Source organism: Pelobates fuscus, chromosome 13 (assembly GCF_036172605.1).
Source record: "Pelobates fuscus isolate aPelFus1 chromosome 13, aPelFus1.pri, whole genome shotgun sequence".
Lineage (NCBI taxonomy): Eukaryota > Metazoa > Chordata > Amphibia > Anura > Pelobatidae > Pelobates > Pelobates fuscus.
In genome coordinates, this window is record NC_086329.1 from 5,053,059 (window position 1) to 5,080,405 (window position 27,347).

The window sequence follows — 27,347 nt, forward strand, 5'->3', positions numbered from 1 at the left end:
AGTATATATAGTGAGTCCAGCCTCGGCTCTTTCTGCTGTCTGTGGATAATACATTTTCCTTATTTCCAGACGAGAGTTGAATGGTGAACTGTGGACACCCCCGCCAGGATACGTCTTCTCTACGGTAAAGATTGTCGTTTCAATTTGTGACAAGTCCCTGGCTTTTTCCATTTGTACTCTTCTTATCCCTTATTTTGTTAGTGATATATTCACTAATCTTTGGCTTGCGAGGTAACACCTCTTATAATAGTACACTCGATCCCCCATATCTCCACCACGATATTCTTAACGTGGAACTTGTGTCAGAACCTTCTTCTCAATCCTGTAAACAAAAGGCGCACCTTTTCTGATACAATGTGTAAAAAAAATACAAAGCTGTAAAAATTTGACTTATGAAAAGTTTAGATTTTTGACTATAAAAAAAAATTCATTGACAAATGTTTGTAAGAAGAGGTGACCTCTTTTTTGATACTGCAGGCAACCAGGCCTGCACATTATAGAGTCTGAGTCTTATACAACAAATTCAGGAACATCATCGTGAGGAAGGTCCAGAGAGAAGTATTTGCTGGCTTTCTTGGCTGAAATAGGTTCCTGAATGTTGACACATTGTTGGGCCAGGCAGCCATTACAATAACGTCCTCTGTCACCTACATCATGACCACAACCAAACGTGTAGCTCTGGGCAGTGTCTTGACAAAGGCCAGCTATCTGTAAGAAGTCCTTTTGATACAAACGGATGTCGTCCAGACTCAAACTGTGACGGTCCGTGGAAGTCTTTGGTTTCCTGCTTGCAGTCTGTAAAATAATTTAGCAAAAGGATATGATCAACGAGAAATGTCAAATAAGATTAAGGCATGGAGACAAATTTTAACATGATCTGGAAGTATCATAAAAATGTAGTTAACTTTATCTGTAAATCTCTTTGAAATGTTTACATAACACTTCTATAGAAAAACCATGATGAAAACACTGCTTGTCAATTAATTCTGATAGACACAGAGTTAATTCTTCTATCTCCCATCATAGAAACTAAGAGGAATATGAATCTGAGGATTAATGTGTGTGGTCGTTGGTGGATCGTCGGCTCCAGGTTAATGTCCACCAGAGGTCATCTATCTCGTATCTATTGTACAGTTACAAACCCCATGATTCTCAGCTGACATTAGAATGAGCATGGAGTCGTGGTGGCTAATGTTGAATTTTTTGAGATATCTGTAGTATCTCTACACACTGCCATTGTGGATACGAATGGGGTTGATACAATCTAATGGTGTATATCTTTAAGGTTTGATTATCCAGTGTTGTCAGATGTGTTGTGTTGTGTTGTCAGATGTTCAGTAAATATTCTAGTTTTGTTATAATTATAAGGAGCATACTGGGAAGTGGAAACCACATTAGGTTTAACACATTCTTTGATGGATGATTTTTTAAATAAAATCTGCAAATTAATCCTGACCATGAAGCAGATCTTGGAATTTGGAGAGTAAATCCAATGGTTATGGATTATACAATAAGAGAGAAAAAACTAACTGCTCTCCATTAACATGAAGATCCGGGTGCTAAACTGGACCAAGGGCCAGCACCAGCCCCAGGGAGTTGATTTCAGTGGTAGAAAGAGGATCCAGGCACTCAAAGTATCTTCAATTGTATTTTTTTGGATAAGTGAGAAACCACAACGTTGCGACTCCTGAAAGGGTCTTTGTTAAGCTTGACAATTGAAGATACTTGGAGTGCCTGGATCCTCTTTCTACCATGGAGTATACAAAACATTAATCTAGCAATCATATCATAATGTCCAGCTTTTCACTGGAGTGAGTCTTACCTGTGGAAGAGAATCGATGCTTTGTCCGCGAAGTTTCACAACCGTTTCCGAAGAGCTAGAAGTCGAGGAGTTTATTTCTTTTACAACCAGCCCTAAAAAACAAAAATTACAATAATCTGTGATATTCTAATTACAGTTATAGAAGCCAACGTTCCTGTATTCTAACACTCTGGGAAACTCGAAATACTAGTGACAAGCCTTGAGATATTATTCTTCATTACGTTTTATTTTATAAGCCTTCTAATGTAACCAGAAAAATAACAATTTTCCTATGAATCATTAGTGACTCCCTGTTGCAAGAACAGAACATATATTAAAAGAGTGTGATAAATCCATGACGAGGAATAATCGCCCCAACCAAAACCCAAATTACACGACAAAGGGCACGTCAATGCACAAAGCACGATGCCCTCTCAAAAGCTCAGAATTCATCTATACTAAAATGCAAATGTTGTTAAACCCATTTTAGCCCACGTGCAAGGGTTAATACCCACAGATGTGAAAAACGGGCCCATTTTTCGACTATTTTCATGAAATCCAAAAGGTCATTTAGTGAGAAAGTGAGGGTGTATCGGTCCCCCAATTCCCCAATCTTTGGCTCACTGCTGCCCACCATCTTGGCCCCAGTCTTCATCACTGCCATCACCATCACAAGCTGCCATCGCCATTTTATATTTGGGGCTCAGAGCCCACTGGGGCGTTGAGTTTCCTTTATTTAAGTTATTCTTAAATTATAAAATTGCCAGAGACATTTATTTCCCAATCTGTGGGAATTGGGGTTATATCATTTTGTTTTCCAAGACCGACAAATACGAAATTAGAGTTTTTTTTCCTTCAGAAAGACACCACATGTCATCTCAAAGGAGGAGTTATTAATTCAAGAGGGCACAAACAGCTTGGAGATCCAATAAATACACACAGCTATCATTATATCACCACGGGATCAGAGATCATTTAGTATCACAAACTCGATTTTACCCAGCAGTGCCATTTTTCAGTTTTCCAGTTAAATGTAAACTCTGGATTTTCTTACACTGTATGGATCTACGAATATTTAGGATATGATCCTATAACATGCTGCCCGGGTGTATTTTCCACATTTTATCTATGAAAACTCTTTGGTTGAGCAATATGTCAGTGCATTAAGATAGGAACTGTTGTTTTTTGTTTTGTTTTTTAGTATTTACACAATATTTCTTCTCCCTTGTTCCCTTTAAATCTCTATGCCTCGATTGTGGCTGTGGAGATTAACACGTAGGTTTGTTATAATATTCAGTGATTATTAGAGTCTGCTCACGTCTGAGGGCACATAACTACAGCACCATGTTTAAATACCTGTTAGACCAAGCCTGGCATGAGCCCGGTACATCTGCCTTCACAACTCACCTGAACGACCATTTATCTGCTGGGAGAGAAGCATGTCCTCCGTGATGTAGATACACAGTTCAGGGCTGACATCCACAGGGAGATCAAGGTCCTTTGGGTCGTCAACCAGCATTTCTATCTCTGTAAGGAATCAGGAGGAGTAAGGGTTAAATATTATAAATGAACTTTGCAGTACGATAATGAATGTTACATTTCATCGATTTATTTTCTTAACGGTGCCCCGGGTCGGTAAATGTTTCGCACGAGCCATTTAGACCCAGCTGTGTTTGGGCTAGAATTTAAATCATAGCTAAATTGTCAAGTTACAGTTTGTGAACTTGTCTAGGTAGACATAGGACATAAGACATAGGACAGTTGGTCCCAGTGCAAAAAGATTTGCAAGAATTTAGGAAAACCTCCAGCCTGATTTGTATTGGGTGTTTAGGTTCGCTATTAGTGACCAGTTTAAGGACAGGGCCGGCACAGGTAAAATCTTTGTTATCTGCCAAATTTATTTATGGTTTCATTGTGTCCGCAGTCCATGTAATGAAGGTGCCAAACAGGGCACTTTACCCCAGGAAGCTCCAAATGGGTCAGAGTATCCCTTTAATAAAACAAAGGATAGGTGAAACATATCGAGATGGAGGATCATGCAATCGGTTAAATTACCATCATCCTGTGAATCATCGTCCAGCCTATCCTTGCCGGCGCTCTCTGCCCCGGAGGTGTGGGAGCTGCTATGGCTGGTCATTGAACTACAGGTATGCAGCTTCCAGTGAAGTGACGACCCAGAGAAGCTGTCTTCTGGTCCGATGTCCCGGTGCTTGGTATCGGCCTCTATCCCAGAAGTGTGTGAACTGCTGTGACTTGCTGTGGAATGCCTCGAGAGACGTTTGTGTTTGACGCTGCCTGCACTGCTGCCACTTGCCCGGGACCTTTTCTCCAGCTGGTCCATATCCTGGTCCAACGTGTCACTGATATACGACTCACGATACTGCTTCTTCTCTGAAAACAGAAAGACAACATTACATCACACGTTAAACAGAACCTCAAACCCTCATAGATTGTAAGCACACCTGATCAGGGCCTCTAAATGCTCTCTTTGTATAATTCTTCAGCGCTGCACAATTTGTTATCACTATATAAATGCTTCTAATAAGAAGGATAATCACCATGCAATATACAACCTGGTGTGACCACGCACCTTGGAACTAATACAGGAGAAGGTTGCTGACACGGGTTCAATACAATATAGGTTGTATTGTGATGTATGCCTATCACAAACTGACTTGGGTTAGAACATTTATAATAAGCCATGATGTACCTTCGTTTTCCTCCAGGGTCCTGACTTGTCGCAGTACCGGCTGCAGGTTCATGAAGAGACGGTGGCTATTGCTGAGGAGCTGAAGGAGATGGCGAGATCGCGACGAGCAGCCGGTATAGTAAATTAACTTCCTGGCTGATGGTAAGCCGTCTGGTAAGATCTCAAACTTTTTACCCTGAGATAGAAATAGAAATAGAAATAATGCAATGTACATATTACTATTACTCCAGCTATTAAACTCTGTAATGGGAATGTGTTAACAATGAAACATGAAACGAAAATATAATTATTTTATCTCCTGCAGTCATTAAAACAGATAATATCAGTGATGTTACCGGACTGTCTAAGTATGATGGGAATTGGAGATCACCTAGATCTGGGATGCCAAGTTAAGATATTAACAGAACGTATATACTGACAGACTCTTACATTGTCCAGCTATTGTTACATTATACATCAATCACCCTGAGCTAGCCATGTGAATGAACAGCCTGATACGAGGGACAGTCCAAGTATAACGACACAGACAAGATACAATATAGCAGAAACAGAAATTTCCAATTTTCAACCAACTATTTTGGATTTTTTTAGGTCAATTCTCTACCGTTCTCAATTCAGTCAATGAACCCCGGTGGGTCAGTAATAATAATAATAATAATAATAATAATAATAATAAAAAAATATATATATATATTTTTAAAAATCTAAGCCAAAAATTCTCATTCTATTTCAAAACGAAAGTCGTATTTGCAAATTTTAGGCCAGACTAAGACAAAGTGTCAAAATGAACTGTTTAGTGAATAAATGTTACAGATACATATTTAGAAGACATGAGTCTGTATTGGCTGACGGACGCCATGATAGATATATTATGTTTCAGATTCGAATACCTCCAACACATCTAATGACCAGCGTGGGTAATCTGGGTTTACATAACAAAATACAAAGCAGAGGAAATAAGGTTGTGATGTAGAGAAGTTAGGTTGCCAAAATGTCATAGACAAGACTTCAAAATCATATCCTTGAGCGAGTCCCCAGTTTTATCTTGTTTTCACTTTTTAGAGCAGAATGGCCAGCAGAGGGGCTAGAAGGGCTGCGTAAACCAGGACTAAAAATGTCCATCTGCCCACTAGCCATTTGCGAGTAATAGTTCAGCTCTGGTTCACCCCCGTTGAGTATGCCATGGATCCTGAAGCCCTCAAAGCTTGCATGGCAAGTAACTATTAGGCCTGGCTAGTAATGTACAAGTTTAAATTAAGAGCCCTGCTCATAAACTATTTCCCATGATGCTTAGCCAGCGCTCCTGGCCTGTACAAAATACATTAAGAGTTCCATCCTCTGTAATTCCAATATCCAGAAGCCAATCCATCCCCTCGAGACAGTGAGGTCAAGAAGACGAGATATATGTAGATATCGACCTCAGACTCATGGAGCCGGCGATGATATAGATCTGTTTAATTAACAGCAACATGGATCTATCACAGAATTAAAACTCCCATAACCCCCGGCCTGCTGGGGCCTACCACTGATTTATAAAGTTATAACAACATAAAACGTATAAAAAGAATATTTGGGTTTCCAGATCACATCATAACCCTTTTTGTCATTTGTAAATTCCAACCATTAACCTGTGATTTACATATTTATTTTGTAACTTTGAGCCACTTACCACAAATATCAACTTCCCTACATTTGTCCAAGGAAAGTCAAAAAGCAGCTGTTTTTCTTCTCCTGTACGCTGTGAAAAAACAAAACAAAAACCAACATAAATAACATGCGCCACAGAATGTGAATCAGAGCTCTCTGAGGAACTTCATCCATTCAGATTTTTTGGGTCTCCAGGATACATCCAACCAAAGTACCAGAAACAGTGAAAATGCTAATAGACTCTAGTAATGGCCAGTCCCTCAAACACTGCTCCCCCTCCAAATCATCAAGGACCCCCCAGCTCACCTCCTTTATCTCGCTCATTGTTCTCCCCATCCTGGCTCTGACTGTTGTAGCTTTCAATTTTTGTTTTTGTTGCCATTGAATCAAACTCCCGACCCAAAAATCGCACACAGAATCTTTCTTATCTTTGCTCCTCTCTCCAAATACTCTCCCCACCCGCCCTCCTTGTTCTGCAGTCCATCGTCTTCGCTCAGAATTTCCATTGACTCCCGTCTCCAGGGCGTCTCCCGTGTTGTATTTATCCTGAGGAATCCCTACATCACTCTGCCAGACTCTTCTCCTCAGCTCTAAATATTTCCTAAAAACTCCTTTATTCACAGAATCTTCAATAATAACCGCCCATACTAATTCTAAAATAATGACCAATTCCTTCATCTGTCTCCCACTGCGACCATCCCATGTCTCCAAGGAATCTCCTTGTGTTATCTGATCTTCCTTCATTGTAGTCCTGCACCCTTTCCTCGTCTATCGTTCAGTGTATATCATGCCGTACTATGGGCAGCACTCTCTGACCATAGTACCAGACAGTATCTATGTATTTTATACGGTCCTACTCGCACATTTGCCTGTCATTAAAATGTTGGGTAATACAACATTAAATTAACACCAGCCGCTTCCTGGTGTAGCGAGAGGCAGCGTCACAAGCTTGGGGACTCGCAGAAGATAACCTTTAAATGTACTTCATGTTTTTTAAATCTGTTAACTCATAAAAAAAAAAATTGGTGAAATTCTGCCCAGAGTGTGCCCTTCGAAGACTGGTTTATAATTTGGATGGTCTTTTTGTTTTAGTGACCCAAAGTGATTCCAAACTGAAACTATCTTGCAAGAGGAGAATGGCGGCTGGGATCCACATTGTACATGGATTATATTATATACAGAAGAATTCTTTAATTCATCACAAATTCAGCAATTTTCCCTCTGAAAAAGATTAAATGTAAGAACCTGAAAAATCTGAATTCCTCGTAGCGTTAACCCAAGAATCAAGGAAGCTTCTATCTCTCTTTTATCCTGAGGGGAAAAAACAAAACAGGAATTAATACTCTACAACCAGCATGTATGACTTTCAGATCTTTATAAAAGTACTGATTTATCATCTAATAAGGGATAATATATCATATTCCAAGGGACATCAAATATCTCTACTTAAATGCGGTCTGCATATTACAGCCAAAATGTTATAATACATTAGACAGATTAATTAGGAAGTAACTTGGGTTGGAGGCAGTGGGACATTCAGAAAACACTTTCAAATAAAATATTTGGGCTACAGTCGGTAATAACGCACCTCACCTTGTACAGTCGGTAATAACGCGGCTCACATTGTAAAGTCGGTAATAACGCAGATAACCTTGTACAGTCGGTAATAACGCGGCTCACCTTGTACAGTCGGTAATAACGCGGCTCACCTTGTACGGTCGGTAATAACGCGGCTCACATTGTACAGTCGGTAATAACGCGCCTCACCTTGTACAGTCGGTAATAACGCGGCTCACATTGTAAAGTCGGTAATAACGCGGCTCACCTTGTACAGTCGGTAATAACGCGGCTCACCTTGTACGGTCGGTAATAACGCGGCTCACCTTGTACGGTCGGTAATAACGCACCTCACCTTGTACAGTCGGTAATAACGCGGCTCACATTGTAAAGTCGGTAATAACGCGGCTCACCTTGTACAGTCGGTAATAACGCGGCTCACCTTGTACGGTTGGTAATAACGCGGCTCACCTTGTACGGTCGGTAATAACGCGGCTCACCTTGTACAGTCGGTAATAACGCGCCTCACCTTGTACAGTCGGTAATAACGCGGCTCACCTTGTACAGTCGGTAATAACGCGGCTCACCTTGTACAGTCGGTAATAACGCGGCTCACCTTGTACAGTCGGTAATAACGCGGCTCACCTTGTACAGTCAGTAATAACGCGGCTCACCTTGTACAGTCGGTAATAACGCGGCTCACCTGGTACAGTCGGTAATAACGCGGCTCACCTTGTACGGTCGGTAATAACGCGGCTCACCTTGTACGGTCGGTAATAACGCGGCTCACCTTGTACAGTCGGTAATAACGCGTCTCACCTTGTACAGTCGGTAATAACGCGGCTCACCTTGTACAGTCGGTAATAACGCGTCTCACCTTGTACAGTCGGTAATAACGCGGCTCACCTTGTACAGTCGGTAATAACGCACCTCACCTTGTACAGTCGGTAATAACGCGGCTCACCTTGTACAGTCGGTAATAACGCGGCTCACCTTGTACAGTCGGTAATAACGCACCTCACCTTGTACAGTCGGTAATAACGCGGCTCACCTTGTACAGTCGGTAATAACGCGCCTCACCTTGTACAGTCGGTAATAACGCACCTCACCTTGTACAGTCGGTAATAACGCGGCTCACCTTGTACAGTCGGTAATAACGCACCTCACCTTGTACAGTCGGTAATAACGCGGCTCACATTGTAAAGTCGGTAATAACGCGGCTCACCTGGTACAGTCGGTAATAACGCGGCTCACCTTGTACGGTCGGTAATAACGCGGCTCACCTTGTACGGTCGGTAATAACGCGCCTCACCTTGTACAGTCGGTAATAACGCGGCTCACCTTGTACAGTCGGTAATAACGCGGCTCACCTTGTACAGTCGGTAATAACGCGGCTCACCTTGTACAGTCGTAATAACGCGGCTCACCTTGTACAGTCGGTAATAACGCGGCTCACCTTGTACAGTCGGTAATAACGCGGCTCACCTTGTACAGTCGGTAATAACGCGCCTCACCTTGTACAGTCGGTAATAACGCGCCTCACCTTGTACAGTCGGTAATAACGCGCCTCACCTTGTACAGTCAGTAATAACGCGGCTCACCTTGTACAGTCAGTAATAACGCGGCTCACCTTGTACAGTCGGTAATAACGCGGCTCACCTTGTACAGTCGGTAATAACGCGCCTCACTTTGTACAGTCGGTAATAACGCGGCTCACCTTGTACAGTCGGTAATAACGCGCCTCACTTTGTACAGTCGGTAATAACGCGCCTCACTTTGTACAGTCGGTAATAACGCGCCTCACCTTGTACAGTCGGTAATAACGCGCCTCACCTTGTACAGTCGGTAATAACGCGCCTCACCTTGTACAGTCGGTAATAACGCGCCTCACCTTGTACAGTCGGTAATAACGCGCCTCACTTTGTACAGTCGGTAATAACGCGCCTCACCTTGTACAGTCGGTGATAACGCGCCTCACCTTGTACAGTCGGTAATAACGTGGCTCACCTTGTACAGTCAGTAATAACGCGCCTCACCTTGTACAGTCGGTAATAACGCGGCTCGCCTTGTACAGTCGGTAATAACGCGCCTCACTTTGTACAGTCGGTAATAACGCGCCTCACCTTGTACAGTCGGTAATAACGCGCCTCACCTTGTACAGTCGGTAATAACGCGCCTCACCTTGTACAGTCGGTAATAACGCGGCTCACCTTGTACAGTCGGTAATAACGCGCCTCACTTTGTACAGTCGGTAATAACGCGGCTCACCTTGTACAGTTGGTAATAACGCGCCTCACCTTGTACAGTCGGTAATAACGCGGCTCACATTGTAAAGTCGGTAATAACGCGGCTCACCTGGTACAGTCGGTAATAACGCGGCTCACCTTGTACGGTCGGTAATAACGCGGCTCACCTTGTACGGTCGGTAATAACGCGGCTCACCTTGTACGGTCGGTAATAACGCGGCTCACCTTGTACAGTCGGTAATAACGCGGCTCACCTTGTACAGTCGGTAATAACGCGGCTCACCTTGTACAGTCGGTAATAACGCGGCTCACCTTGTACAGTCGGTAATAACGCGGCTCACCTGGTACAGTCGGTAATAACGCGGCTCACCTTGTACGGTCGGTAATAACGCGGCTCACCTTGTACGGTCGGTAATAACGCGGCTCACCTTGTACGGTCGGTAATAACGCGGCTCACCTTGTACAGTCGGTAATAACGCGGCTCACCTTGTACAGTCGGTAATAACGCGGCTCACCTTGTACAGTCGGTAATAACGCGGCTCACCTTGTACAGTCGGTAATAACGCGGCTCACCTTGTACAGTCGGTAATAACGCGCCTCACCTTGTACAGTCGGTAATAACGCGCCTCACCTTGTACAGTCGGTAATAACGCGCCTCACCTTGTACAGTCAGTAATAACGCGGCTCACCTTGTACAGTCAGTAATAACGCGGCTCACCTTGTACAGTCGGTAATAACGCGGCTCACCTTGTACAGTCGGTAATAACGCGCCTCACTTTGTACAGTCGGTAATAACGCGGCTCACCTTGTACAGTCGGTAATAACGCGCCTCACTTTGTACAGTCGGTAATAACGCGCCTCACTTTGTACAGTCGGTAATAACGCGCCTCACCTTGTACAGTCGGTAATAACGCGCCTCACCTTGTACAGTCGGTAATAACGCGCCTCACCTTGTACAGTCGGTAATAACGCGCCTCACCTTGTACAGTCGGTAATAACGCGCCTCACTTTGTACAGTCGGTAATAACGCGCCTCACCTTGTACAGTCGGTGATAACGCGCCTCACCTTGTACAGTCGGTAATAACGTGGCTCACCTTGTACAGTCAGTAATAACGCGCCTCACCTTGTACAGTCGGTAATAACGCGGCTCGCCTTGTACAGTCGGTAATAACGCGCCTCACTTTGTACAGTCGGTAATAACGCGCCTCACCTTGTACAGTCGGTAATAACGCGCCTCACCTTGTACAGTCGGTAATAACGCGCCTCACCTTGTACAGTCGGTAATAACGCGCCTCACCTTGTACAGTCGGTAATAACGCGCCTCACTTTGTACAGTCGGTAATAACGCGGCTCACCTTGTACAGTTGGTAATAACGCGCCTCACCTTGTACAGTCGGTAATAACGCGGATCACCTTGTACAGTCGGTTATAACGCGGCTCACCTTGTACAGTTGGTAATAACGCGCCTCACCTTGTACAGTCGGTAATAACGCGGCTCACCTTGTACAGTCGGTAATAACGCGGCCCACCTGGTACAGTTGGTAATAACGCGGCTCACCTTGTACAGTCGTAATAACGCGGCTCACCTTGTACAGTCGGTAATAACGCGGCTCACCTTGTACAGTCGGTAATAACGCGGCTCACCTTGTACAGTCGGTAATAACGCGGCTCACCTTGTACAGTCGGTAATAACGCGGCTCACCTTGTACAGTTGGTAATAACGCGGCTCACCTGGTACAGTTGGTAATAACGCGGCTCACCTGGTACAGTCGGTAATAACGCGGCTCACCTTGTACAGTCGGTAATAACGCGGCTCACCTTGTACAGTCGGTAATAATGCGGCTCACCTTGTACAGTCGGTAATAACGCGGCTCACCTTGTACAGTCGGTAATAATGCGGCTCACCTTGTACAGTCGGTAATAATGAACGGCGACGTCCTCAAGTCTCGCTGCCTCTTTTATATACATAAGATGCGCTTCTGATACGGTCAGAGCAAATTGATCCCGGTGGATGTTAGGAATGTGCTTTAAGATATAGTCCTTTCCTCGCTTCTTTATGACCTGCAGCAACAAACAACACATTTCAGAGCGTCTTTATTACGTAATCTATACATTGATATTGATACGCACAGCCCAATATTATCCAGGGACAGGGCTGTCTATGTGAGTTGGATTACAGCAGCCTGGCGAGGGATTATGGTGACAGCTCGTAGAAGCACATTTAAAGTTACACTACAAGCACCATAACCACTACATCACACTGTAGTGGTTATGGTGCCAGAACTGCCCTGGCATTCTCTCAGTGTAAGTAATCAAACTGTTTGATTGCTCTCAGCCAATGAGATAAACCCTGCACTGCAGGGCTCAGCACTGAGCAGACAGCTCCCAGGCCACATAGAGGCCATGACATGCACCCAGCGGACCCCAGATAGCGAGTCAAACGGTTTGCTACCTATATTAGGAGGGGCGCGGGGGTGTCAGGGTACTTCTGGCACCATACCTCCTACAGTGTGTTGTAGTGGTTATGGTGCTTTGAGTGTTGCTTTAAATGTCTCTGATAGGGTCGTCACAGAAAAAAAAGCAATCTAAACAAAGACAAAAATAATAAGTATAAAATGCAGAGTTTTATGACTGTGGATTATAAGGTTTTTGTCACGCTGCCAAGTACATGCCGTTACGTTTGTTTAAGTCACAGGCAGAAACTGTCCATTGTTAAAGAGACAGGCTCATTTTGTCATTTTCTCACACGTATAGGAAGGGAAGTACAGCTATCAGGGTATAAGGCTAATAGGCATTTTATAATGTAACAAAGTATTGGGGGTTTAGGATATATCTCTACCCCCACCCACCCGAATCCATCCCAGTACAAAGGGTAAAACAATGGACAATCATTGATAAGGGATAAGGTCCCTTGTTCCAGTGTGACCAACAGATTTATATTAGAAATTGCAGCCGCCGTCAGACGATGACTCCCTGTAGCTATAAAGATGAAAATCTCCTGAATTAGAGTAAATTGAAACCATATTTTATCCAGAGAACAAATTACTATTAGATCAATGGCAGAATTATACATCGTGGCCGAATTACCTGCCGTGTAAAGTATCCCAGCTCTGAGAGCCAGAGAAACCGCTTTTAAATCAATTTTCCATTAAAAACAAATAAAATGAATAGATGGCGGTGCGATACTGGAGATTCTCGATACGTTAAATCTCATCACATCAAACAGAATAACACGCTTTACATCGCTTTACGAATCCACCAATAGAAGCTTTAGATACAGAGATTAACATGCAATAATCCATTGTACAGCGCTGCGGAATTTGTTGGAGCTTTATAAATAATAATAATAGTACATGGCAATTAACATTAATGATCATTAACATAAGTGGAACTTTCTCTATAATCTTGCCGTACATCCTTACTTAATAAACTCCAGTGCATTCATCCCGAGTGTCCCGATTTACGAGGGACAGTCCCTAGTTTATTACCATTACACATATAGTGGGGATTTATAAATACATTAGAATTAGAACAGGTCTAAAATGAGATTGTTCAGTGAAAAGGGCTCCAGCTACTGTATCCAACAGGTGAGAAATATTGGGAATTCATCGTGAATTTCAAGGGACATTATAGTCACCTGAACAACTTTAGCTGAATGAAGCAGTTTTGGTGTATAGAACATGCCCCTGCAGCCTCACTGCTCAATCCTCTGCCATTTAGGAGTTAAATCCCTTTGTTTATGAACCCTAGTCACACCTCCCTGCATGTGACTTGCACAGCCTTCCATAAACACTTCCTGTAAAGAGAGCCCTATTTAGGCTTTCTTTATTGCAAGTTCTGTTTAATTAAGATTTTCTTATCCCCTGCTATGATAATAGCTTGCTAGACCCTGCAAGAGCCTCCTGTATGTGATTAAAGTTCAATTAAGAGATTGAGATACAATTATTTAAGGTAAATTACATCTGTTTGAAAGTGAAACCAGTTTTCTTTTCATGCAGGCTCTGTCAATCATAGCCGGGGAGGTGTGGCTAGGGCTGCATAAACAGAAACAAAGGGATTTAACTCCTAAATGACAGTGAATTGAGCCGTGAGATTGCAGGGGAATGATCTATACACTAAAACTGCTTTATTTAGCTAAAGTAATTGAGGTGACTATAGTGTTCCTTTCAGGCAAAGAGTAACCAGTCAGGAAGTATAGCAGACTTTCCAGTTTGGCTACTTTGCCCTTAAATTTAAAATTGACTTTGAATTCTAGACAATTCTCCATTTAGTGAATAACCCTGTTCGCTTTGATTGGTGGCAATGCCAACTCATCCTTTGATCATGGCGAGATCGATTAAGTGAGTTCCATTAATTTGGGTAATCAGACCATCCAGACCCTGGGATACACTTGGAAACTAGCCATGAGATAAATGTATCTTTTGTAGGTAAATACATTCTAACTTCGATCCACTAACCGCTCCCTCACAACAGAGATAGTCCTGGTAACGATGTTACAATATACAAAATAATCAGCCGTCACCCTAAGGCTAGCTTAGTTTTTTAATGTGTGGGAGTGAGTATTTATGCAGACAGGGTTTATCTTATTTAGTTTTGTAGAGCTGGATTGGATTGGAGTTTTGCGGGCCTCCCATTGCCCCTCACTGGGATGACGTATTGGGGTCATACTGTTCATATACTGGAAGCTATGTAGACTCCTGTTTGTTTTGGCAATATTAAATATGCTCGAGTGAAACATAAACAAAGTTATTAATGTGATGCAGCAAACGGTAAAAGATAAACAAGTAACGTAACGGAGAAATCGTAGTAAAAAGCCTTTGTTCTCTCTGTATCTCTCGCCAGTCTGAGAAATAACCCACAAAACGTTAACACAGACTGGAACAAATAACATCAAAGATTTAAAGACCTTACCCACGGAGGAAAGTACGCCTCAGGCTCAAAATATTTGCCGTAGTGTTTATTCCTTTTGTAGTTCCCCAGATCAGCTTGTAGAGCGAAGGCCGCCAGGAGGAAGTAAGCCTCCTCCCGCTGCGTGCACGCAGACAGCACGACTTGTTTCCGTAGGTGGCAATAGTAAAAGTATCGGGCGGTTCTATCGCTGCAATGGGAGACAAAAACACGAGATGTTGGATAAACATTCACATTGTATCGAAAAAAATCAGCATTAATATTCATGGTCAATACATCTCCTTAATGAAGTGAGAGAGGGGGAGATACCCCAATGGGGCATTAATATATATCAATATACCTGTATGGGTGTTACGTCGTGTTACCATACAGGGAGTGATGGAGAAATAAATGAATGGAGCGATTTATAAATGTGTTGCAGTCAGGTGCAGAGAGCCCTAAAAATGGGGCCCAGCCTTTCTAATCACAGAAATGTTATACATCGAACCCAAATAGGACTCATTCGGTCATAACATTACTGCATTGCACGCCCGCATGGTTTGTTTTAAAAAAACTTTGAATGCGACAGTGAAAACGGCCACAATTGGGGTATTTTTGTTTTCGTTGTGACTTTTGGTTTCATGGTGACTGGGATTTATAAAAGGGGATCGTAAAACGAGTCACAGCTGCAAAACGTGAGATATCACCATGGGAACCAGCGTAATCAAAAACATTCCATTGGTTTCCACGACGACTGCTCCACTTTTTGAACGCTGGTCTGAATTTTCGGTGGCCGATCCTTGTAGAAGTCTTCCCGTGGGGACACATAACGCTAGACGCAAGATGGCGGGAAAATGTAGCCCAATAAACAAATTTCAAAATTGTCACATTGTGATCACTTTTATACATTGTAATAATTATTTTAACCCCTTAAGGACACGACATGTGTGACATGTCATGATTCCCTTTTATTCCAGAAGTTTGGTCCTTAAGGGGTTAAATAATAGGTAATTTATTCACACTTTTCACCCTATTCTAACATCATGGTATAAATGTGGAAAACAAACCAATATCCGGTAAAGGTGCGCAGTGTGCATTTGGAATGCGGCTGGCCCCCGGGCTATGTCCCTTGTAGCCGAAATCCCTATCTTAGCCTACAACAGGGCTGTGTTAAAGCTGCAGACGGATTCTCCCACAGAATGAAGTTGCTGGGCGGCCTCTGCTAATGGCGTTTCCTTTATTTAACCATTTCCAGATGTTTGCAGAAATAGGAGCCCTTTGTGTCTTCTATAAAAAAAAAAAGAAGAAAGAAGGGCTGGGCCGCGTGCAGGCCATGGATGGTACAACGTGTGAGCCATCACCGCAGAACATCTGTAATAAGGCCATAATGGGGGCAACACAGAGATTGTGGTATGAGGTCAGAGAGGAAGGGTTAAATCTCAGCATTTATCACATGTGGAGCAGATAGGTTAGACATACAGACTGTGTATTGTACAGCACTACGGAATCTGATGGCGCTATATAAATAATAATAATGTACAGCTACGATGCTCACGCAGAGTATAGGGCACAATGGGAGTTTGCTAGTACGGACAAAAAACTGAGAACTCAGAATTCAATGCAGCAAATTAGGTAAATATCCCATTCTTTGGCACACCGGCTGCTATGGGTACATTGAGCTACTGGTGGATTAGATTCCACGTCTACATTGAGGTATTGGTGGGTTACATTCCGTGCCTGCTACGGGTACATTGAGCTATTGGTGGGTTACATTCCATGCCTGCCGGCTACCACGGGTACATTGAGGTATTGGTGGGTTACATTCCATGCTTGCCAGCTACCACGGGTTCATTGAGGTATTGGTGGGTTACATTCCATGCTTGCCAGCTACCACGGGTACATTGAGCTATTGGTGGGTTACATTCCATGCTTGCCGGCTACCACGGGTTTATTGAGGTATTGGTGGGTTACATTCCATGCTTGCCAGCTACCACGGGTACATTGAGCTATTGGTGGGTTACATTCCATGCTTGCCAGCTACCACGGTATCATTGAGCTATTGGTGGGTTACATTCCATGCTTGCCAGCTACCACGGGTACATTGAGCTATTGGTGGGTTACATTCCATGCTTGCCAGCTACCACGGGTACATTGAGCTATTGGTGGGTTACATTCCATGCTTGCCAGCTACCACGGGTACATTGAGCTATTGGTGGGTTACATTCCATGCTTGCCAGCTACCACGGGTACATTGAGCTATTGGTGGGTTACATTCCATGCTTGCCAGCTACCACGGGTTCATTGAGGTATTGGTGGGTTACATTCCATGCTTGCCAGCTACCACGGGTTTATTGAGGTATTGGTGGGTTACATTCCATGCTTGCCAGCTACCACGGGTTCATTGAGCTATTGGTGGGTTACATTCCATGCCTGCCGGCTACCACGGGTACATTGAGCTATTGGTGGGTTACATTCCATGCTTGCCAGCTACCACGGGTACATTGAGCTATTGGTGGGTTACATTCCATGCTTGCCGGCTACCACGGGTTCATTGAGGTATTGGTGGGTTACATTCCATGCTTGCCAGCTACCACGGGTTCATTGAGCTATTGGTGGGTTACATTCCATGCTTGCCAGCTACCACGGGTACATTGAGCTATTGGTGGGTTACATTCCATGCTTGCCAGCTACCACGGGTTCATTGAGGTATTGGTGGGTTACATTCCATGCTTGCCAGCTACCACGGGTTCATTGAGGTATTGGTGGGTTACATTCCATGCTTGCCAGCTACCACGGGTTTATTGAGGTATTGGTGGGTTACATTCCATGCTTGCCAGCTACCACGGGTTCATTGAGCTATTGGTGGGTTACATTCCATGCTTGCCAGCTACCACGGGTACATTGAGCTATTGGTGGGTTACATTCCATGCTTGCCAGCTACCACGGGTTCATTGAGGTATTGGTGGGTTACATTCCATGCCTGCCAGCTACCACGGGTACATTGAGCTATTGGTGGGTTACATTCCATGCTTGCCAGCTACCACGGGTTCATTGAGGTATTGGTGGGTTACATTCCATGCCTGCCAGCTACCACGGGTACATTGAGCTATTGGTGGGTTACATTCCATGCCTGCCGGCTACCACGGGTACATTGAGCTATTGGTGGGTTACATTCCATGCTTGCCAGCTACCACGGGTTCATTGAGGTATTGGTGGGTTACATTCCATGCCTGCCAGCTACCACGGGTACATTGAGCTATTGGTGGGTTACATTCCATGCTTGCCAGCTACCACGGGTTCATTGAGGTATTGGTGGGTTACATTCCATGCCTGCCAGCTACCACGGGTACATTGAGCTATTGGTGGGTTACATTCCATGCCTGCCGGCTACCACGGGTACATTGAGCTATTGGTGGGTTACATTCCATGCTTGCCAGCTACCACGGGTTCATTGAGGTATTGGTGGGTTACATTCCATGCCTGCCAGCTACCACGGGTACATTGAGCTATTGGTGGGTTACATTCCATGCCTGCCGGCTACCACGGGTTCATTGAGCTATTGGTGGGTTACATTCCATGCTTGCCAGCTACCACGGGTTCATTGAGGTATTGGTGGGTTACATTCCATGCCTGCCAGCTACCACGGGTACATTGAGGTATTGGTGGGTTACATTCCATGCTTGCCAGCTACCACGGGTTCATTGAGGTATTGGTGGGTTACATTCCATGCTTGCCAGCTACCACGGGTACATTGAGCTATTGGTGGGTTACATTCCATGCTTGCCGGCTACCACGGGTTCATTGAGGTATTGGTGGGTTACATTCCATGCTTGCCGGCTACCACGGGTACATTGAGCTATTGGTGGGTTACATTCCATGCTTGCCGGCTACCACGGGTTCATTGAGGTATTGGTGGGTTACATTCCATGCTTGCCAGCTACCACGGGTACATTGAGGTATTGGTGGGTTACATTCCATGCTTGCCAGCTACCACGGGTACATTGAGGTATTGGTGGGTTACATTCCATGCTTGCCAGCTACCACGGGTTCATTGAGGTATTGGTGGGTTACATTCCATGCTTGCCAGCTACCACGGGTTCATTTAGGTATTGGTGGGTTACATTCCATGCTTGCCAGCTACCACGGGTACATTGAGCTATTGGTGGGTTACATTCCATGCTTGCCGGCTACCACGGGTTCATTGAGGTATTGGTGGGTTACATTCCATGCTTGCCAGCTACCACGGGTACATTGAGGTATTGGTGGGTTACATTCCATGCTTGCCAGCTACCACGGGTACATTGAGGTATTGGTGGGTTACATTCCATGCTTGCCAGCTACCACGGGTTCATTGAGGTATTGGTGGGTTACATTCCATGCTTGCCAGCTACCACGGGTTCATTTAGGTATTGGTGGGTTACATTCCATGCTTGCCAGCTACCACGGGTACATTGAGCTATTGGTGGGTTACATTCCATGCTTGCCAGCTACCACGGGTTCATTGAGGTATTGGTGGGTTACATTCCATGCTTGCCAGCTACCACGGGTTCATTGAGGTATTGGTGGGTTACATTCCATGCCTGCCGGCTACCACGGGTTCATTGAGCTATTGGTGGGTTACATTCCATGCTTGCCAGCTACCACGGGTACATTGAGGTATTGGTGGGTTACATTCCATGCCTGCCAGCTACCACGGGTACATTGAGGTATTGGTGGGTTACATTCCATGCCTGCCAGCTACCACGGGTTCATTGAGGTATTGGTGGGTTACATTCCATGCCTGCCAGCTACCACGGGTTCATTGAGGTATTGGTGGGTTACATTCCATGCCTGCCACGGGTACATTGAGGTATTGGTGGGTTACATTCCATGCCTGCCGGCTACCACGGGTACATTGAGCTATTGGTGGGTTACATTCCATGCCTGCCACGGGTACATTGAGCTATTGGTGGGTTACATTCCATGCCTGCCACGGGTACATTGAGCTATTGGTGGGTTACATTCCACGTTTGCCACGGGTACATTGAGGTATTAGTGGGTTACATTCCATGCCTGCCACGGGTTCATTGAGGTATTAGTGGGTTACATTCCATGCCTGCCACGGGTTCATTGAGGTATTGGTGGGTTACATTCCATGCCTGCCACGGGTACATTGAGGTATTAGTGGGTTACATTCCATGCCTGCCACGGGTACATTGAGCTAATGGTGGGTTACATTTCACGTTTGCCACCGGTTTATTGTGTTACAGGTAGTCTGCCTGTTTTCTGGGTTCAGAGATACTTTAAGCGCAAATGTAACACTTCTCACTTCAAGTTTTAGGCTGAACATCAATCCATATTTTTCATTGTTGTCTTTTTTAAAATATATTTTTTATACATCACATCTTCATTCTCTAATGGCAATAACCAGACCATTTTAACGTACTTCCCACAATTCCAAGTTATTACTGAAGACAAACTCATCTTCTCAAACAGGAGAAATTATGAGAAAACGACGTGGATTTTCATAAACAAAAGGGAAATTTAAAAATCCCTTGTTAAAAATGGCGGCCCGATGGGTTTATACAAGATCACATCAATAGTGTTTAATTTGGGAGTATTCAGTCATTTCATTAAGTGGATGCACAGCTGTATGGCTATATGTATAGATTTTTGGCGATATATGGTTTTATTTAGTCTCACAGACACAATGTACACATTCAGGCTTGAACCAGTCGAACCCCCATTAAAGGCACATTACGGCCGGCCGTACAGCTGTTACATTCATGCAGTGACACATTGTGTTTTCCTTAGCAGTAAACATCTTGTGTCACCTTGTAGCAGACCTCTCTGAGTGTTTATCTTGGGCTGTCCCCAGCAGGACACAGAGAGACCATATTGAGGTCTTACATGGGAACCAAGTTATCCAAACAATCCCTTAACGAGGTCATTTAAGAGATTCGTTCAGGTCGAAATTGATGCAAAAGGAGTAATTACTACAACAGTCAAAAGAAGGAATCTTTCTGTAGATAAATATCTGGAACAGTGAATAATCCAAGCAGATATTACAGAAGATGAGCTTGTTAGCTTGTTTGTTTAAACTCCTGTTATCTTCTTGTGGTATTATTGTTTTAATGGATCAATACTTCACGTATGAAGAGAGGGGATTGGGGGCCCATTTATTGGCAATAGAGGACAATGGGATTACGTCCTAAATTAATACATTTGGAAACAAATTGCTCAGATTTCAATTATAGGCCAAGTAAACGGCCAGATTATTTTTACTTTCCTAAAAATACAGTATTTCATAAAGCCATGATATTAAGATTATTTAGCACGTCATTTTATAAATTAACGTATTTTGTATTTTAGATTTACTGCCATCGCAAAAAAAGAAAAAGGAACATAACCCGTGTGGACTTGCTGTAGAATATATATATAGATACAAGTCCTAAGGGAATGTTTGTAAGATGTAGAAAGGATAAGGTATGTGTGGTGTGTGCATGACTTTGTGATAATAGTATGTGTAAATAGTTCGGTTCTGTCATAATAAAATACGATGTCATTGTTCATACATGTTTGGTGCCTGAGTGCGTTTTGGGGTGCGTATGTGTAGGTACACGCGTGTGGGTGCCGTTGCTGGTACAGCCACCTCCCTGAAATTAGATTTTGCATGTTGGGATGTCTGGTTTTAACCTGCACACTGTGTGTATGTTACAAAACAGGACCGGTTATTCATTCTCACCCTATTAACCTGCACACTGTGTGTATGTTACAAAACAGGACCGGTTATTCATTCTCACCTTATTAACCTGCACACTGTGTGTATGTTACAGAACAGGACCGGTTATTCATTCTCACCCTATTAACCTGCACACTGTGTGTATGTTACAAAACAGGACCGGTTATTCATTCTCACCTTATTAACCTGCACACTGTGTGTATGTTACAAAACAGGACCGGTTATTCATTCTCACCCTATTAACCTGCACACTGTGTGTATGTTACAAAACAGGACCGGTTATTCATTCTCACCTTATTAACCTGCACACTGTGTGTATGTTACAGAACAGGACCGGTTATTCATTCTCACCTTATTAACCTGCACACTGTGTGTATGTTACAAAACAGGACCGGTTATTCATTCTCACCCTATTAACCTGCACACTGTGTGTATGTTACAAAACAGGACCGGTTATTCATTCTCACCTTATTAACCTGCACACTGTGTGTATGTTACAGAACAGGACCGGTTATTCATTCTCACCTTATTAACCTGCACACTGTGTGTATGTTACAAAACAGGACCGGTTATTCATTCCTACCTTATTAACCTGCACACTGTGTGTATGTTACAGAACAGGACCGGTTATTCATTCTCACCTTATTAACCTGCACACTGTGTGTATGTTACAAAACAGGACCGGTTATTCATTCTCACCTTATTAACCTGCACACTGTGTGTATGTTACAAAACAGGACCGGTTATTCATTCTCACCTTATTAACCTGCACACTGTGTGTATGTTACAAAACAGGACCGGTTATTCATTCTCACCTTATTAACCTGCACACTGTGTGTATGTTACAAAACAGGACCGGTTATTCATTCTCACCTTATTAACCTGCACACAGTGTGTATGTTACAAAACAGGACCGGTTATTCATTCTCACCTTATTAACCTGCACACAGTGTGTATGTTACAAAACAGGACCGGTTATTCATTCTCACCTTATTAACCTGCACACTGTGTGTATGTTACAGAACAGGACCGGTTATTCATTCTCACCTTATTAACCTGCACACTGTGTGTATGTTACAAAACAGGACCGGTTATTCATTCTCACCTTATTAACCTGCACACTGTGTGTATGTTACAAAACAGGACCGGTTATTCATTCTCACCTTATTAACCTGCACACTGTGTGTATGTTACAAAACAGGACCGGTTATTCATTCTCACCTTATTAACCTGCACACTGTGTGTATGTTACAAAACAGGACCGGTTATTCATTCTCACCTTATTAACCTGCACACTGTGTGTATGTTACAAAACAGGACCGGTTATTCATTCTCACCTTATTAACCTGCACACTGTGTGTATGTTACAGAACAGTACCGGTTATTCATTCTCACCTTACTAACCTGCACACTGAGTGTATGTTACAGAACAGGACCGGTTATTCATTCTCACCTTATTAACCTGCACACTGAGTGTATGTTACAGAACAGGACCGGTTATTCATTCTCACCTTATTAACCTGCACACTGAGTGTATGTTACAGAACAGGACCGGTTATTCATTCTCACCTTATTAATCTGCACACTGTGTGTATGTTACAGAACAGGACCGGTTATTCATTCTTACCTTATTAATCTCCCATTTTCGACATAGTATTGCACTCGGAAGTGTATGATCATAGGTGGACCGAACTGGTCTATACCCTGCAGGGAGAGGGGGAAAGGGTTAGTAATATTAAAATATGGAACCGTGAAAGATAAATGGATCTTGTTACAATTTTCCAGGTACATCCTGGATTCTAGATCACTATTATTGGAAGTTATTCAGTAATAATACTTGTATTAGGATTTGTGTTTTGCCAGAGATATACAGCCGAGGGGCTGACTTCCTGCAGAATAATAATAATAATAATAAACAGATCACTTTCTCTTATTACAACTGCGGCAAAAATTCCTAAAGAGCAAGAAATCTATTGAGTAAAGACAGAGAGGGACGTACCTTGCTGGCCTCCTTCTTCCACTCCTTGGGGCAGTATTTGTAGACTTTCTGCAAAGGTTCCATGTAAACATGTTCATTGTCTGCGAGACAGAGAGAGAGAGAGAGAGAGAGAGAGAGAGATTCAGCCAATGTACACAAACTCCATTCTTAGACAGCCCAGTGCCAGCGGAACTCTGTCTTTGGGAACTGGGATCGCTCTGGGTTAATAAGAAATCCTCGCCAGCTCCAACACAGAGAATCGCATTTATTCAGATGGGCAGAGCATGAAAAATGCTGGCTGGCAGTATGCAGAATTCACATGCCGCAGGAGGGAAATCAGCTGCTTTCAGATTTTACCTTCACTTACTAATCTCTCCCAGGCAGCGTATGAATTCTGTATATCACCCAACAGCATGAAGTGATGACATTACTGAAATGCGAGATGCATCACTAACACGTCCGGCAGTTAAGGGGTTAAATCAGAGATTGCGTACACTCATATCTTAACTCGACCATTTAGGAGATTAGAAGCGGCCAGTAAATGTGCAAATTGGATGCTGATTGCTAAGCATTAAGGGGTTTATTCGCTAAACTGTGGTTTGTAGTGAAATTCTGCAAATTCTCTATAAAATTAGCTGATTAAGAAGCACTCTCTGAGTCCGCTGCGGTCTCAGCTCGGCTGGTTTATACTGCAATATGCCATTGGGAGTTTCTTTCCCCTACGATTCAACGTTTAATGAATAAACCCCAAACTGGACAAACGTTACATGGAGACCGGTCACTGGAAACAGGGCAAACAGGGTATATATCAAAATGCAACCTTTAGGATTATTAATAAAATACATCAAAAACGTGTCAGGAGCAGATTTAGAAAAAATGCTAAAAAAGTCACGCAAAATCACCATGGAAACCAACGCAATGTCATAGCTAACCGCACTGCTAATAGCACTTTGCCGTTAAGATGGTCCTGTATAGAAAATCTCCATTATTTGATGTACACCTTGATCTACTGGAAGCATATTACTTTCACGTGTCGATGGGCAGCACAGGAAAGGTTCTGCCCTGCAATGTGTACCTGATACATGACTGAGAAACAGCTAAGTCTGGAAATCCTAGTGAGAACAGGGGGCCACATATGGACAGATCAGGCAGGCCCATCCAGTTAGGCTGGAGCACAGACTGGATGATGGGGTTAATGAGGGTGTGTCACTCAGACAAGTCATCTCTGGAAAATCAGACACAGTGCACCCAACTCCCAATACTCGCAGCCAGCCTAGTGAGGATATTCCAAGATCCCAAGTTTTCTTTTTATGGCTCTGATTCTTGAAATACATGAACTATTATTGCAATACGCCACATATAGGGGCACAGGACCAGCCCTGCAATATGATTATTTCGAGGGGCTCCTATTGTGTATTGCAGACGCCATGCTTACATATTAATGGGTTTTTGGTTACGTTTAGCTATTCATTTCCAGGATTTTTTAATACAATGTTTGCTTATGTAACAGCTTAATCAAATTGAACTAAAAAAAATGATATTGCGGTTTCTTCTCCTACAGTGTAACGTTTGCCGTGGCTGAGACGGGAATGAACCGGATTGTCAGAACAAATAGGAAATCTTTGATATAAATCGAATAGATTGTCACACATTACGCCCGCTAAACGTTTCTCATAGAAAGCCTTCGATTGGAGGAAATCAGCGCTTATTAAGTAAGCGATTCTTATCCACAGACAAATCCTGAAACCCACAACGGCTGCTGGGACTGGGCAAAAGATGGTCTGCTTTAAAACGTTTTCCCTGAATCTAAACAGTAAAGAGAATACGTTTCCATTCCTAACGCTATCGCGTTCCTTTAACCCCTTAAGGACCAAACTTCTGGAATAAAAGGGAATCATGACAGGTCACACATGTCGTGTGTCCTTAAGGGGTTAATACAGAGTAAATTCCAGAGAAGTCATAGTTCCTTCTCTGAATACAATCATTGTTATATTACTGCCAACGAATGGAGGTTTCCAGTGAGCAAGCTATTTGGAGATTCTTATAATTCGGGTATTTCTCATTCAATGTAGGCGGATGTCTGCAGTCTTCATATAATCTGAATAATGTGACAATCTGCTGCTGTGTTCAATGGGCGATCGGATACCCCGGGAAACCCAAACTAAGGAATTTATATCAAACAACAAGAATATTGCAGGTTTCAGGCTAAAACGGCAACATTCCTCCAACTTGATTAGTTTGACCTAAAATGTGCGATTTCATAATCCCATGAACTGGATGGCATTGTTTAACGGTGACCCTCACGCAATACATGTTCTAGTCACACGGTGTACATTGAGATGGAGTATTCTCATGCTGTTGTGTATCACATGAAAACTGCTGCCCACTCCATTCAACCAACGTGTTATAGATTGTGGATTCCACAAACTCAGATTCTTCTGGCAGACCTGGAACTGAACATACTTCAGGGAAGCACTTTTCATGCACTGCCCCTCAATGTGTACATGTATTATAGATCCAGGAAGACACGGTGAACCCCAATGTTATATAATACAGGGCAGCACTTTTCATGCACTGCCCATCAATGTATATATGTAATATGGATGTAATATAATACAGGGCAGAACTTTTCATGCAATGCCCATCAATGTGTACACGTATTATAGATCCAGGAAGACACGGTGAACCCCAATGTTATATAATACAGGGCAGCTCTTTTCATGCAATGCCCATCAATGCATATATGTAATATTGATGTTATATAACACAAGGCAGCTCTTTTCATGTACTGCCCACCGCAGGAATGCGTATTTGGGGAAACCCGTCACGAATATCTGGAATTGCTGTTTTGCATGGCGCGTTCTGATCCCCGCAGCTAATTTACTTCTTCAAATCGTCATGTTTCTTGTGTTCTCTGAAAGAATCGCAGAGTCTGTGTCCATCTTGTGAGTGAGCGCCATTAAGTGACGCCCCGGTTGGTGGCATTTTGTTCAGTTTGTTACACGCTCTCTGTGTAGAATATTCTCTGAGTGTTAGCAGGAATGCAAGGAGCGGCTCATCAGCCTCGGCTGTGCTCGTTTATCAGAAACACCGCATGGGACGCTGCCGGTTTAACCCCCTGAGTGCCAGCATGCAGGCAACGCACAGCTAACACTTCGACACTATTTATAGTGCTTTATTAATTATTCACTCTGTGGGGCAGGACTTCGAAAAGCTTCCAGACAGTATGCGGAATTCTTATACTCCTGATGGGAAACTAATTTAGTAATCACAGAAGGAAAACCGAAAAGGAACTACAGCGATAAATTGATTTCACACCGGGAGCACAATAATTCCACATACTGCAGGGCAGCACTTCAATCCCTGCAAACACAGAATGCAGAATTCATGAATGACATGGAAAAAAAAACAGCAACATGTCAGAGTTATAAAGTCGTTTCTTTAAACGGGTGCGGACTTCTACCTTTTTTCATTTTATTTTTCACACCTCACAAACACATATTTATTAAATATAGAAATAAACACAATATAAACAATCCTGAGACGTGACAGCTGCTGTTTGCTGCTGCTACTTACTCTGTATGACGCTGAGCCCGAAGAGATGACAATCTTTTAGCCGGAGCAGGTCACACACCTGGACTAGTAACTCCTGGCAAAGTGCTTTAACCTGAAACATACAGACATATCGTTTAGCAGGAAGAACGATGCGCATTTTAATGTTTAAATCATTGTCAATAAACTCTGCGTCAGAGCTCAGTATTTCCAAAACCCTGCACTCATACAGTCTGCTTCAGTCCCA

The 27,347-nt window shown here is 43.3% G+C and overlaps 1 protein-coding gene across 2 annotated transcripts in view; it reads right to left on the reverse strand.

Annotated features, from left to right (window-relative positions):
- Positions 1–423: 423 nt before the first annotated feature.
- Positions 424–27,347, reverse strand: part of FRMD6 (FERM domain containing 6) — a 116,898-nt gene continuing 89,974 nt past the window's right edge. For both annotated transcript variants that reach the window (XM_063440085.1, XM_063440084.1), the window contains exons 3-14: positions 27,125–27,215; positions 23,570–23,649; positions 23,198–23,274; positions 14,874–15,060; positions 11,868–12,023; positions 7,404–7,469; positions 6,181–6,249; positions 4,512–4,686; positions 3,857–4,192; positions 3,209–3,328; positions 1,823–1,914; positions 424–795 (exon numbers count right to left, since the gene is read on the reverse strand). In XM_063440085.1, coding sequence (XP_063296155.1) covers positions 511–795; positions 1,823–1,914; positions 3,209–3,328; positions 3,857–4,192; positions 4,512–4,686; positions 6,181–6,249; positions 7,404–7,469; positions 11,868–12,023; positions 14,874–15,060; positions 23,198–23,274; positions 23,570–23,649; positions 27,125–27,215 — 1,734 coding nt within the window. In that variant the 3' untranslated portion in view covers positions 424–510. The remainder of the gene's footprint in view (positions 796–1,822; positions 1,915–3,208; positions 3,329–3,856; positions 4,193–4,511; positions 4,687–6,180; positions 6,250–7,403; positions 7,470–11,867; positions 12,024–14,873; positions 15,061–23,197; positions 23,275–23,569; positions 23,650–27,124; positions 27,216–27,347) is intronic.